We start from the raw sequence: 12,335 nt of genomic DNA on the forward strand, positions 1-12,335 counted from the left end.
AACTTTCCACGTGCACTAAAAGGCTTGCCCTTACCACCCAAGAAGTGAACTCAACTTGGATCAGCTTTGGGCAGAAGCTAATTGCCCACAAGATATCTGAAAAACAGCTCAGTCCACCACCCAGGTGCCTCCACACTGTCTTCCCATAAACCTCCTGACCTTCTGCTCTTCCTTTACATGCTCCCATCCCATTCAGAATCCTGCACTTCTCGCTGGAGCGTGCCCTGCCTAGGACTTGGCCTCCCCAGAGTGTCTGCCTGTACGGTTCCCTTTGTTTTGGATGCTTCTCATTTCTGCCTGTCCAGATCACTGGGCTCAGCTCAAACAACGCCTCTCCATGAAGCCTTCCCTCCATTCCCTGCCTGCCTGCACCGGATACACTCCCTCCCCCTCTGAACCCACACAGTTCTTAACTTGCCTATTTGGCCCTCCCCTCTCCTGGAAGGTGCCTGCTCTTCTGAGGTTATGGCTACACCATCACTCACATCCACTTTCCTTAGGAACATTAGGGTTCTAGATCTTTTCCTCCATTCTTCTGCCACCCATGGCTTTTCTGGCCCTTGCCCCATAGGAAATCAGTTTATGGCATAAATGGCCAATAATGGCTTCCAGTGTTCATACGTAGACACATCAGCAGATGCTTCTCATGCCCCAAACGAATGGTCTAATGTTCTAAAGGGGTTAAGGTACTCTAGCCCCACGGGACAGGCAGTAGGGGCAGATTATACTGGAGGCCAAATGGGGGAAGAGACATGGGTAACATGCAGCCACCCTGCAGCTGCATCTTTCCATCACACCACCTGCTCGGTCAGCACACGGCTGCCACGTGGAACTTGTCTGCTGGAAAATGGAAGTTGGTCTCTTCTATCTCTCCAGTTCATATGCACAGACTTAGAGACACTGCCCTCAGCAATACCCCAGTGCAGGCCTGGGGCCGCCAGCGAAGAGCGCGTCTGGCAGGCTCCTGCAGAGGTAATTCTCCTTCCCTGTAATTAACTCCTCTCACTAGGTAAATAGCAACAGCAAGGCCATGGTCCAAAGACTCCTTGATTTCCAGAGTCAGCTCCAAACTGAATGTGGCTTGCCTGAACCATTGCAGTGGGCCTTGCTCCAAGTGAGCTGAACCAAATCAGAGCCTGAGTTATGTGTCTTGGATACTTCTGGACAGCAAAAGGCACACAAGACTTACAAAGCCAGAATGGCAAAATCACACCATGCATTTTCTACCCTATATCTATAGCTCTAAAATTCTGAAGCTATGTGGGGTGCCCGGGTAGCTCAGTGGGTTAAAGCCTCTGTCTTCGGCTCGGGTCATGATCCCAGGGTCCTAGGATCGAGCCCCGCATGGGGCTCTCTGCTCAGCGGGAAGCCTGCTTCCCTTCCTCTCTCTGCCTGCCTCTCTGCCTGCTTGTGATCTCTGTCTGTCAAATAAATAAATAAAAATCTTTAAAAAAAATTAAAATAAAATAAAATTCTGAAGCTATGAAGAACCACAGAGACTTGTCTAGGCCATCTCTGCACCCGAGGAATCCAAAATCCAGAAATGTTAACCGGTCTGCTTAAGGTCACCCAGCATTCAGGAACAGGATCTGCTGCAGAAGTATGGAGACTGTTTTGCCCTTAAGAGACCTGATTTAAGGGGCACCTGGGTGGCTCAGAGGGGTAAGCCTCAGCCTTCAGCTTAGATCATGATCTCAGGATCCTGGGATCGAGCCCTGCATCAGGCTCTCTGCTCAGCCGGGAGCCTGCTTCCCTTCCTCTCTCTCTGCCTGCCTCTCTGCCTACTTGTGAGTTATCTCTGTGTCAAATAAATAAATAAAATCTTTAAAAAAAAAAAAAAAAGTGAGAGACCTGATTTAGGAGTTTCTGATGGTTGTTTTTGTTTTCGTTTTTTTTTTTTTTTTTTTTTGGTAAAGCCTTTTGGTTTGTTTTAGAATGGTTTCCCCAGCCCCTCATCCAATCTACATAGACACAAAGCTGGAACCAAATGAGCAAACAATTGCATGTTTGAGAAAAACATGATTCACCCCTGCCCAAAGTACAGGTGACGATATGTACATGCTCTAGACAGAATGAAACAATTGGGCATCTTCTAGCCAATAAAGCAATCAAAGGCCCCGATGCACCTCGCATACATCTCCAGCTTCGTACTAATCAAAGCGCTTTCTCAAGTGTACTACCGTTGGAAGTGAGAATTTGTAGATAATAGTTCCAGACGGGGCAGGAGTTCCCACCACTAATACACAACAGAGTAAATTAAGACCCAGAGAGTCTAAGTGATGTGGCCAAGAACACACAGCCTGTGAGGAGCAGAGACGGGCACGGAGGCATGTAGACTCCACTGCTGATACTCTCAGAGGTGCTACCAGTGAGAAGGACGCACGGTTCTGATGGCTAACGGACCACCCTCCGAACCAGCAAAGGAAGCAGAACTGAAAACAGAGAATCCGCTGATGAAGGAACAGTCGCCTCACACAGGTAAGGAAGCCCAGTTGTGACCTAGGCAGAGTCAGATGTCAAGGTAGGACTGAACAGGAAAACAGAGGGCTGAAAATCAAGAGTTTGGCACCGAGTCCTGGCTGCACACAGTCCCCAAGACATTTCTCTGGCCTCAATTTTGCCATAAACAAAACAGGGATAATGGCCTTTGGGGAGAAGGAGAAAGCAAAACCTGACAATTACAACAATAGCTGCCACTGCTTGAACACTGACTATAACCCTCTTTGCAAGTCATTTTGCGTGAGCTGTTTTCTGTGGATTTATCTCACCTAATCTTCACTTCAATCCTCTGAAGCAGGCACAATTATTTTCTACCTTTTAGTGAACAGGAAATAGGCTGAGCAGGGTCAAGTCCTTTCCCCAAGTCTGGCAGCAGATGCACCAGGATTTCAATCACAGGTACAACTCAGGTGCCAGAAACCCGAGTGAGTTGCAAAAAAAAGACTTATTTGTTAAGAAGCCGCTCTGTTAGGTGGTGGGTGATGGGGAGGGCACGTTTTGCATGGAGCACTGGGTGTTGTGCAAAAAGAATGAATACTGTTACGCTGAAAAAAATAAAAAAATAAAGAAGCCGCTCTGTTCCTATGGATTCCATATGAACTGCTTAAGATTGCACTAGCAATTAGGGATGACTGGTAAAGTCCCTGGGCAAAGACATCCATTTTCAAAATGCCTCAAGCATCTCCCTAAATGTACGCTATTAAAGTTGACTTTAAGATTGCATAATGCATCTGATGGAAATTTACCTGAAATAACTTTGAAAGGTTGCATCTGGGCCATGGCTGTACCTAATCTACATATTTATGACTCCCACTTCCTTCAAAATGGAAAGTGCTAATTAAATCCCACAGAAACCTCCCCCACATCTTTGTGCTAATTCTTCTTCAATTTCTCTCCTGCTTTCTGGTATATGACGTACCTAACTGACTCTTACACAGAGGTTCTGTCTTGTCCAAACATGAGTTGTAAAATTTTCCCCCTGTTTCTCCCACTCTGGGATTTATAAATTCAAAATGGGAAGAACAGCTTTCACCCAGTGGAATGAAAAGCATCTAACTGCATGAGCTCTGTCTTGCCTTTGTAATGCAATAGCCCTGGAAGGAGAAAAAGCAATTCAAGGCAAAATTCCCCAAAAGATGAAAATGGTATGCGCTCATCGTGTATCGACAGCAGTCCCTACCCCCTACCCGCCGAACGTGATTTTTACCTCTGCCCTTCAGTTCCACGTCACCATGAATCATTAGGGTTTACAAAAGTCTAGACACTCCTTGTGGGCAAGCATTTTTTATCAATGTCACTTTGACATCCCAGCTATCCCACGGTGGTGCTGCCTGACAGCTTGATTCCAGATGGAATAAAGGAAAGTTCTCTGACGATGAGACTGTAATGGTCTTGGATCTTTATGAGGCGAAGTGTGCTTGTTTGGACAAATCTCTCGGTCCCGAACACGGTTCACTCAGGCACACCCACGACACCGAAGATGAATGTGGCCCAGGACATGCTCCATATGTGAGTCGTCACAAGGCGGGCTGGGGAATGCTCTGCGGCCATGGTTGGCTAGCACACAGACTAGGAAAACGTTCAAGACCAGCTGCCTACGCCTTCACCTTTGGGTCAACCTGTGTGTCGCTCTGAGGGACCCAGGTGGTTAAAGCACGCACTTCTAGCTCCTAAATCCAGCAGGACACTCTGGATAACTCCCTCTCTACCCCTCCGTGGTCCTCTGTCCCAGCAGGTGCCCATACATGGATTTGCAGACTTGCTCACTGTGCTCACAGGGGGGAAGGGACACGTAAATCAGGGTGAATGGAGGGACGTTGCTAGGAAGATGGACCAGGGGGCAAGTGCCCTGTAACTAAACCCTTTACCCTTTCTCTAAGCAAGTATACTGGGCAACAGTGGAAGACTTTATTCTGTTTCTTTCTTTCTTTCTCAGTTTGTTTAGGGATTTCTTTAAACAAGACAAGTTTAGGGGCACCTGGGTGACTCAGTCAGTTAAGCATCTGCCTTCGGCTCAGGTCATGATTTTCAAGTCCCAGGACTGAGTCCTGCATAGGGCTCTCTGCTCAGCGGCGGGGGGAGCCTGTTTGTCCCCCGCCTGCCATTCCCCCTGCTTGTGCTCTCTCTCCCTCTCTCTCAAATAAATAAAGTCTTTGGAAAAAAAAATAAAACAAGACAAATTTGTTCTCTCTTCCCAGGAGGTGGCTGTGCTACTATTTCCCCACTCTCACAGGGACTGGGGGCAGAGGGAAGCACCCATGACCCCCTCGACATTCTCCCACATTCTCGTCTGTCACTGGCAAAAAAAAGGCACAACGAGGGCTATGGCCACAGCCTAGGCTCCAATTGCTCTGAGAGTCCCCATCCCCTGGCTGGGGAGTCCCAGCTGCCAGGACCTCACTGCTGACGCTGAGTCTACAGGCTAGGACATGCAATGACATTACGGGATGAACATTTATATCTATTGTTGAATTCTCATAATTCCATGAGCTGGATACTATTACCATTCTCATTTTGTCAGTAAAAGAAAAAAAAAAAACAAACAGAGGCACAGGGAGGTGAAGTAACTCGTCCCAGATCATCTACGGAAGAAACGGGGGAGCCGGAACTCAAACCCTGGTAGGGTTACTCCATAGTTTTAACCACTAGTCAATGAGTACTGACTCCAATATCCTATCATTCCCATCTTCACGAAGCTTTTCGGGGGTGGGGCTGTCCCTCCACGGGGTTTGACTGCTTGCTTCTCTAGCTCCCACCCTGAGCTGAAGGAACAAAGGGAAAGAGAGATGAACCAAGTTAGGAAGACGGCTGGCAACAATGCCAACAGCTCCTTTCTCCCAACATTTTGATTAAAATGAACAAAACATAAAAATCCAACCCAAAATATTCACAATTAATGAGCAAAGAAGGAAAAGAGCATACCTGAAAGAAAAGGGTGTCACTGAATAAAGTTTAAAAAAAACCTGGTGCTTTAGAAATAGAAAATTCTGGAGTGAAGTAGAGAGGCCGGCTGCCCACAGGCCCCCGGAGCCACATGGGTACGTTAGCCCAGGGAAATGAACTAACTCTCCAGAAACTCAGTCTGCCAAGACGGTGAGCCAGCAGCTGAACCTCAAGATGGAGGCTCATGCCAAGAAGTTGTGGCCCGAATCCAAGAGGGAGAAGCCTAGAGTAGAACTCGGTCCGCTCCAAGTTTACTCGTGTTTCTTCAGCAGCCTCTTCCCCCCATGAGGTGAATGAACAACCAGACCCCACTATTCAGAGTTCCCCAGCCCCAACCCCCAGAGTGAGAGAGAGAGCCGGAAGCACTCCCAGGTGGGCTCTCAGGTCGCGAATGCGGTACGGAGGGCCATTCACCCCAACGCAGGACCTGAGACGGTAACCCTCCTTGCTTGCCTTCTTCAAATCCATCCCGGAAGGAGCCCGAGCGGCTCATGGTTCTGCTCTTCTCGTCCAGGGACACAGAGCTATTCCGGAATCGGCTATCGGTGTATGGGTCATACTGCCCGTCGGCATTGGAGAGGCTGTGGGTCCTCAGCATGGTTGGGTTGGACAAGCTCATCTGGGTAACGGTGGTGGGACTCGCTGGAAAAGAAAGGAAAAGGGGACTGAAAGGTGGGAAAATCATGTCTCTCTTCAAGTCCTCGATGGGGATGACGTGGGGACTAATTAGTATCGGCCATATCTGTCCCTGCCACCTTCCCTCCCTGGTCTGTTTTCTAGAAGGCTATCACATCCACATTTGAATACAGCACGGAGAGCTAAAAATAAGGGAGGGAAGGTGGGTCATTTCCAAAGCAAGTCTCTGGGCCTTGGCTTTCCAACTTGGCACGTTCCGACAAGCCAGTGTCACCTTCCAGGCACGAGCTAATTGCTCCCTGGGCTCATCTGGAGCAACTCCCTCTGAAGCCAAAGCCCAAAATAGTCCAACCGGGCTTTTGATCAGATGGGAAGCATTTGTGCATGACAAGAAACTCCTGCCTCAAAGAGTTACGGCTGGGAAAGAACAACATGAACACAGGTCTCTCTGCCTACAATGGGGCATGCTTGTAATGGCGCCTAAGAGCTTCAGGGCAAAGGGGCCCTTCCTCCACCTTGGCCCGAACAGGCTTTTTTTTATTAAAGTCCTGTCCATTTCAATAATAGATAGTATTTCCAAAGTATCCACCTAGTTAATTAAAAAGGAAAAGTGAAGCCTTACTTGATGATAAGCCACACCTGTCCTTAAAGACACCGTGTTTATTATTCGTAATAATCAGAAAAGGCCTCTCCCTTCTAAAGAGCAAGATGAGAATGGGCAGGATTTTCCCTCCATCAGTCTTTCAGGGCTCACCTCCCATTTTTCCTGGTAATTCTAGCCAGGATGGATCTTCCCTTTTCCTAACTATATATACTACTTGCTACCTGATCATTGTCAGTTTTTACACAGTTTCACATAAAGCTTTGGATTGTTCTCTAACCCTGATTATGAGTCTGTGTGGGTGTGTTTGTCTCTCTGAAAAAGAATCCATTAACATGTCAGCAGGGGCTGTCTTACAAATTCTTTTCCTTTCCCCACTGTGCCAGTCAAAGCATTATGTCAGTAGTAGGCATTTCCAAGAATACGTGTTCACTCAAAACCGGATCTTTATTTTCCAGTTTAATAGAGCCAGGCAGACGACCAAACACGGGGTACGCTACAACTTTTCAGATATAAACCTACGTCTTCAGAAGTCTTAGGAACAATACATTCTTCTCAAAAGTAGAATGGTTAGGGCACCTGGGTGGCTCAGTGGGTTAAAGCCTCGGCCTTAGGCTCAGGTCATGATCCCGGGGTCTTGGGATCGAGCCCCACATTAGGCTCTCTGCTCAGTGGGGAGCCTGCTTCCTCCTATCTCTCTGCCTCTCTCTCTGCCTACTTGTGATCTGTCAAATAAATAAATAATAATAATAAAAATCTTAGAAAAAAAAAGTAGAATGGTTTGCTCTTTACTATAACCCTACCTACACCAACCACATAAATAAATTACTGATAAGAGTACCAAAACCTTTTCTCTTCTCTCTCTTTTGCTATTACTTCCCTATAATCAAGTTACATTGCTGAGGGCTGATCAACACGGAGGGCACTGACCACTTGGTGATGACCACAGGCTTCCTTCAAAATACAACATTAACTAACCTCTGCCCGCCCCCCTGGAGTTGATCCCCACACCTAACCGTCAGTGGCTACTCACCAAGCTGCGAGAAGTTGAATCTCGTTCCCGAGGGAGATGTGATGCTGGAGCCAGAGGAGAAAGGGGAATTGGCAGCGGGGTCCTGCAGGCCTCCTGCAGAGTGGGACCGTAACCATTCTTTTGCGTCTTCTTGGGTGCGAAGCTGGGAGGTGGGAGTATACCTAGATAGACAGAAATCACGCTGGGATTAACTATGAACGACACTTATGAAGGTGAACTCCGGGGAGCTGATGATAAATAGATGGAAAAAAAAAAAAAAAACGGAGCCAAAGATGATGTTTTTTTTTTAAAAAAAATCACATCACTACATATCCTGAAACTTATGAAGCTTCTCCAAACCTTTTTTGCTACTTGGCTGCTTTTGGGGAAAATTGCAATTCTTTTCGGTGCAGAGGATAAAGGGAGCAAGATCGGTAAAGGCTCAAAGGAGCCGTCCCCGGGCGTATCTGTAACATGTTGATTCACGATAGTGTCATTTCAAAGCCCCCACCTTGACAGAGCTGAGGCAGCAGAAGGAGCTGTTGTCAGAGCTTCGAGGGAGTTTTAATTCGATAGCTCATGGCACCTGCATTCTCAGGCCCATGTAAGTGGCCGCGAGTCCCAGCGTATCAGAAACCAGATGCGACGGAAGGCGGGATGACACGGACACTGTGTTTGCTGCAACGAAGCCTCGGTAAGTCTCCGTCACAGGAACCCCAAATCACTGGGTGCCACAGCAGTCATGGGACCCAGCTCCTCACTTAGTAAGTGACAGGTCTGGTAATGGTGTATTCAAGGTCTCCATTGGGCCGGGTGCCTGCACAGGCATCTTGACAACAGCTCCCTCCCACCCGGCCATGCAGAGGCTACTATCCCCATTTTATGCTGCAAGAAGGGGAGAGCCTGCCTGGCATCATGTGCTGAGATTTCAATCCATTTTACATCTGATTCCAAAATCCATGCTCTTCTCATCATGCCCACAGGCAGCATCTCAAATTTCTGAAGTGCCCAGTGGCCAGAGAACCTTTGGACTTACACACAGATTACTGTGAGGCGATTACTAATTATGGGACCAGAGGGATTCTTTGGACTCAAGAAGAAGAGCTGCTGGTATCTTGGCATTGTGTGTGAATGTGTAGGGAGGGAGGAGCCGGGAGGGACAGGCAGAGTGTATCTGCTGTAGGTGACGGACATACAATTTTCTGCGTCCCATCAATTGCATGAAGATAGCCTAGCACATGTCTCTATTCTGAAATTTTAAAAAACAATTTAGGGGCGCCTGGATGGCTCAGTGGGTTAAAGCCTCTGCCTTCGGCTCAGGTCGTGATCTCAGGGTCCTGGTATCGAGCTCAGCAGGGAGCCTGCTTCCCCTTCTCTCTCTGCCTGCCTTTCTGCCTACTTGTGATTTTTCTCTGTGTGTCAAATAAATAAAAATCTTAAAAAAAAATTTAAAGCTATATCATTTTGATAGAATAGATCCACTGGGGGGGGAAATATATATATATATTTTAAAAATGTTATTCTTTAGAGGGGTTAGCTTCCTAGATAATTACGCTTTGGAGGTAAGATAGGGCCTCAATGTCAAACTCATCTTGGGAGTAGCCACGAACTAAGTATTATTAGTATGAAGCCCTCAGAGGCACGAAGAAAATCGTGAAGCACAAAGGCCTTTGCCAATTCCCCCCTCTATGGCCACAGTGCTGAACTTCCTCCCACAGGACGTCTGTTGGGGCATTTTCAATACTCTTATTCTTAGATTCTCAGAATTGGCTTTCCTCGAGTCCCTACTGAAAGGCAGCATTGATACCTACCTCACATTATTGCTCAAAATGCTCTCAGCCTTAAGAGCTGCAGGTTATTAACCACAGACATACATGACAGCAATGAAACATTTCATTCCAAGTTCCTTTTTTTTTTTTTTTTGCGAAAGCACTTAATGCTTAGTGCAGTGTGAAGCAAATGCTACGAAGAACGAGGTGTTTAAAGAGCAGGGGAAATGACAGCGGCAACCATCATACAGTAGGACCATGGGGCAGGCATTAGAACTGGAGTCCCTCTGGTTGGCAAAGGGAAGGAGATAGCGTGAGCAACGGTGACTTACGGCATCTTGCTTAACCAGGACTTGCACCAAAAATGAGCCACGACTTAACGATGAATGGAAGGACATTCCTTCCCGGTAGTCTTTTCTTTATGCCAAAGCCAATCATCACACTCGTGTCTTGTAGGGCACCAAAAACAGACACAATTTTCGATGAGAATACTTATAGGAGAGACAAAACACCTGTCTTTAGTAATTTTCTATGGCCCCCAAAGTTGAATCTTTTCCAACTTGGGGAGATTATTTCTCTTCTTTCCCATGTCCTGGCTAACCAATGTGCCACAAGTCATGTCCTTTCTTTTGGAAGACAGCCATGAACAGAATGGCGAGGGTGAAGAGCTCACTGATGGAACCCTGTGGTCCCAGGAGAGGCAGTCCTTGCTCTCTGGGCTTGCCAAGGGGTGTTCTTCATGAGATGGCTTTCACCATAATAAGCCTGAAAAAGCACAGCCTCTGCCCAAGCAAAAAAGCCAACAGATGGAGCGATGAGAATGAGAGGGTGCCAGGGGAGCCCCCGTTTCAGAGGGTCCTGCTGCGGTGGCCAAAGCGGGGACCCCAGCCCAGCCCAGCCCTCACCCCTCCCCCAGCCATGAGTGTCACGCAACCAAGCCCCAAAGCCACACCAGATGGCACAGACGGAAGGAGGAAGCGCAGATACCTGAGTCCTTTTTTAGGCAAAGTGTTCCTATCAAGGTGCGGGTCACTGTAGGAAAGTTAAAACAAAAAATGAGAACTTCAGAGAAGCAGAGGGAAAGCAGGCAAGGGAAGGAGGGAAAGGCTAAGGAGGGGCCAGAGATCTGGAGCAAGAGACTCACGGCACCAGGGAGCGCTCCCTTCTAACCAGCTGCACATGCAAGACATCCACATCCACGGAAAACAAGAGACACCTGATCCTGGGCCTGGCCGACCCCAGCGCACACCTTATATACCCCGAGGCACCAGGAGGCCCAAGCCATCCACTGGACCCCACACTTCCTCTTTTGTCACAGATGCAAAGCAAAACTCAGGGGCTGCCCCAGGTGGAAGCAGAGCCCATACCTGCTGCTGCCCAGTCACCCAGGCTTGCACCAGAACCCCTGCTTCTCGGAGACAGAGATGCCAGCACCCCTGCATCTGACCCTCCCCAAATGCCACTGACGATGACTCCATGTGAGAGAAGGGACTTGCTGGAGGGTGTCAAGAGGCCAGCAGTCTGCATATTTGGAATTCACCTGGAACAACATGAATTCCAGGTCCCTCTTAGTTTGGTGTAGCTCGGTGAGCAGCCCTGGGCCCGAGTGCAGGCAGGTTTCAACTTGCCTACTGATAAAGTCAAGGCATTTGGATTTCCAAAGAACAAGGTTTTAAAGGCTTGGTCTGTGAGTCTGACAAGAACAAAGTTTTTGCCACAGCCAGGGTGAAGAGGATTTTCATTAATTTTTTTTTCCTAGCACGAAACAACATCTGGTTGTTGTATTTGGCCAAGTTGAGGCTCCCCCACAAACTGGAGGTCAGTATCCATCTCTGAGGCCCACCCACAGGGCAGCTAGGGGCAAGCGAGCTTCTAAGTTTGCAGAGCCTCACCCCTCCATGTCCTTTTTCACCATCATTCCAGGAAACGGGCACACAGAACACAACAGCCTGCGAGACGCACCAGCCCAACAGCAGGAAAGGATTTTCTGGAAGGGAAGGGAGCCAGCTGCATGGGGAGTAGGGGTGGGGGAGACAAAGGTGAGGGCCCCGCCGCACAGTGGGTAGGAGATCATTTCTGGGCTGGGAGGGGAGAGAGAGGGAAGAAAGGGCGGGGAGCTGGGAAGTAGGAGCATGCCACAGGAGAGCAGAGATGCAAGGGAGGGTGTCTGCCGCCCCAGTTCAAGCCCCAGTTCAAGCAGTTGAGCTTCCTTCCCAAGCTGGGGAGGGAGGGTCCAGCCCAACTCCACCGCTTCTAGGGCTGGGGTGGACAGCAGAGCAGACCCTCCCTGGCATGTCTGGGGTCACAGCGTACAGCAGAGCCACGAACACAAGCGGCAGCCTCAGGCCAACAGCCTCACACAAGACGTCTGGCTTGACACGGACGGGCAGAGGAACCTGGAGGCTCGGTGGGCTCCCAGGCCTACAATGTCATTACCTGTCCTGTTTCCTGGGCAGAGTACTTCTGCAGAACTTAGGGCTAGCAGCAGGGGAAGAGAGAGGGCTAGAAGTCCAGGCAGGTAGAAAATAAGAGAAGGAACATTAGATGGGAAGAAAGGGGAGGGGTCGGACACACACAATGATTAGAACATTTTTTTTTCTCATTCCCAACGCGCATCCCGGCGTTCTGGCCTACATGGAGAACAAGACACACAGCACGCTGCGGTGAAATCCGGGGCTCTGAGGCCGCTTTGAGTGTCTCGATCACTCTGGCTGGCAGCCCTTTAATAGGAGGGTGGCTGCCGTGACACCCACTGAGTCCACCCCACTGCCTAGAAACGTCTCCTGCCACCTGCTCTGCCTGCACAATGACAAGGGGTGGGGGGGACGAGCAGCTGATGAACGAACAGGATAAAATGGAAGGACCTCCAAGGAGG

The 12,335-nt window shown here is 48.7% G+C and overlaps 1 protein-coding gene across 6 annotated transcripts in view; it reads right to left on the reverse strand.

Annotated features, from left to right (window-relative positions):
* NAV2 (neuron navigator 2) overlaps positions 1 to 12,335 on the reverse strand; it is a 399,056-nt gene that overhangs the window by 52,912 nt on the left and 333,809 nt on the right. For 4 of the 6 annotated variants that reach the window (XM_046014626.1, XM_046014624.1, XM_046014622.1 and 1 more), the window contains 4 exons: positions 11,897 to 11,962; positions 10,448 to 10,492; positions 7,713 to 7,873; positions 5,896 to 6,084 (listed from right to left, as the gene is read on the reverse strand). In XM_046014626.1, the coding sequence (XP_045870582.1) occupies positions 5,896 to 6,084; positions 7,713 to 7,873; positions 10,448 to 10,492; positions 11,897 to 11,962 (461 nt within the window). The remainder of the gene's footprint in view (positions 1 to 5,895; positions 6,085 to 7,712; positions 7,874 to 10,447; positions 10,493 to 11,896; positions 11,963 to 12,335) is intronic. The other 2 variants (XM_046014625.1, XM_046014623.1) reach the window with 1 other exon arrangement.

This window comes from Meles meles, chromosome 8 (genome assembly GCF_922984935.1).
Source record: "Meles meles chromosome 8, mMelMel3.1 paternal haplotype, whole genome shotgun sequence".
NCBI lineage: Eukaryota > Metazoa > Chordata > Mammalia > Carnivora > Mustelidae > Meles > Meles meles.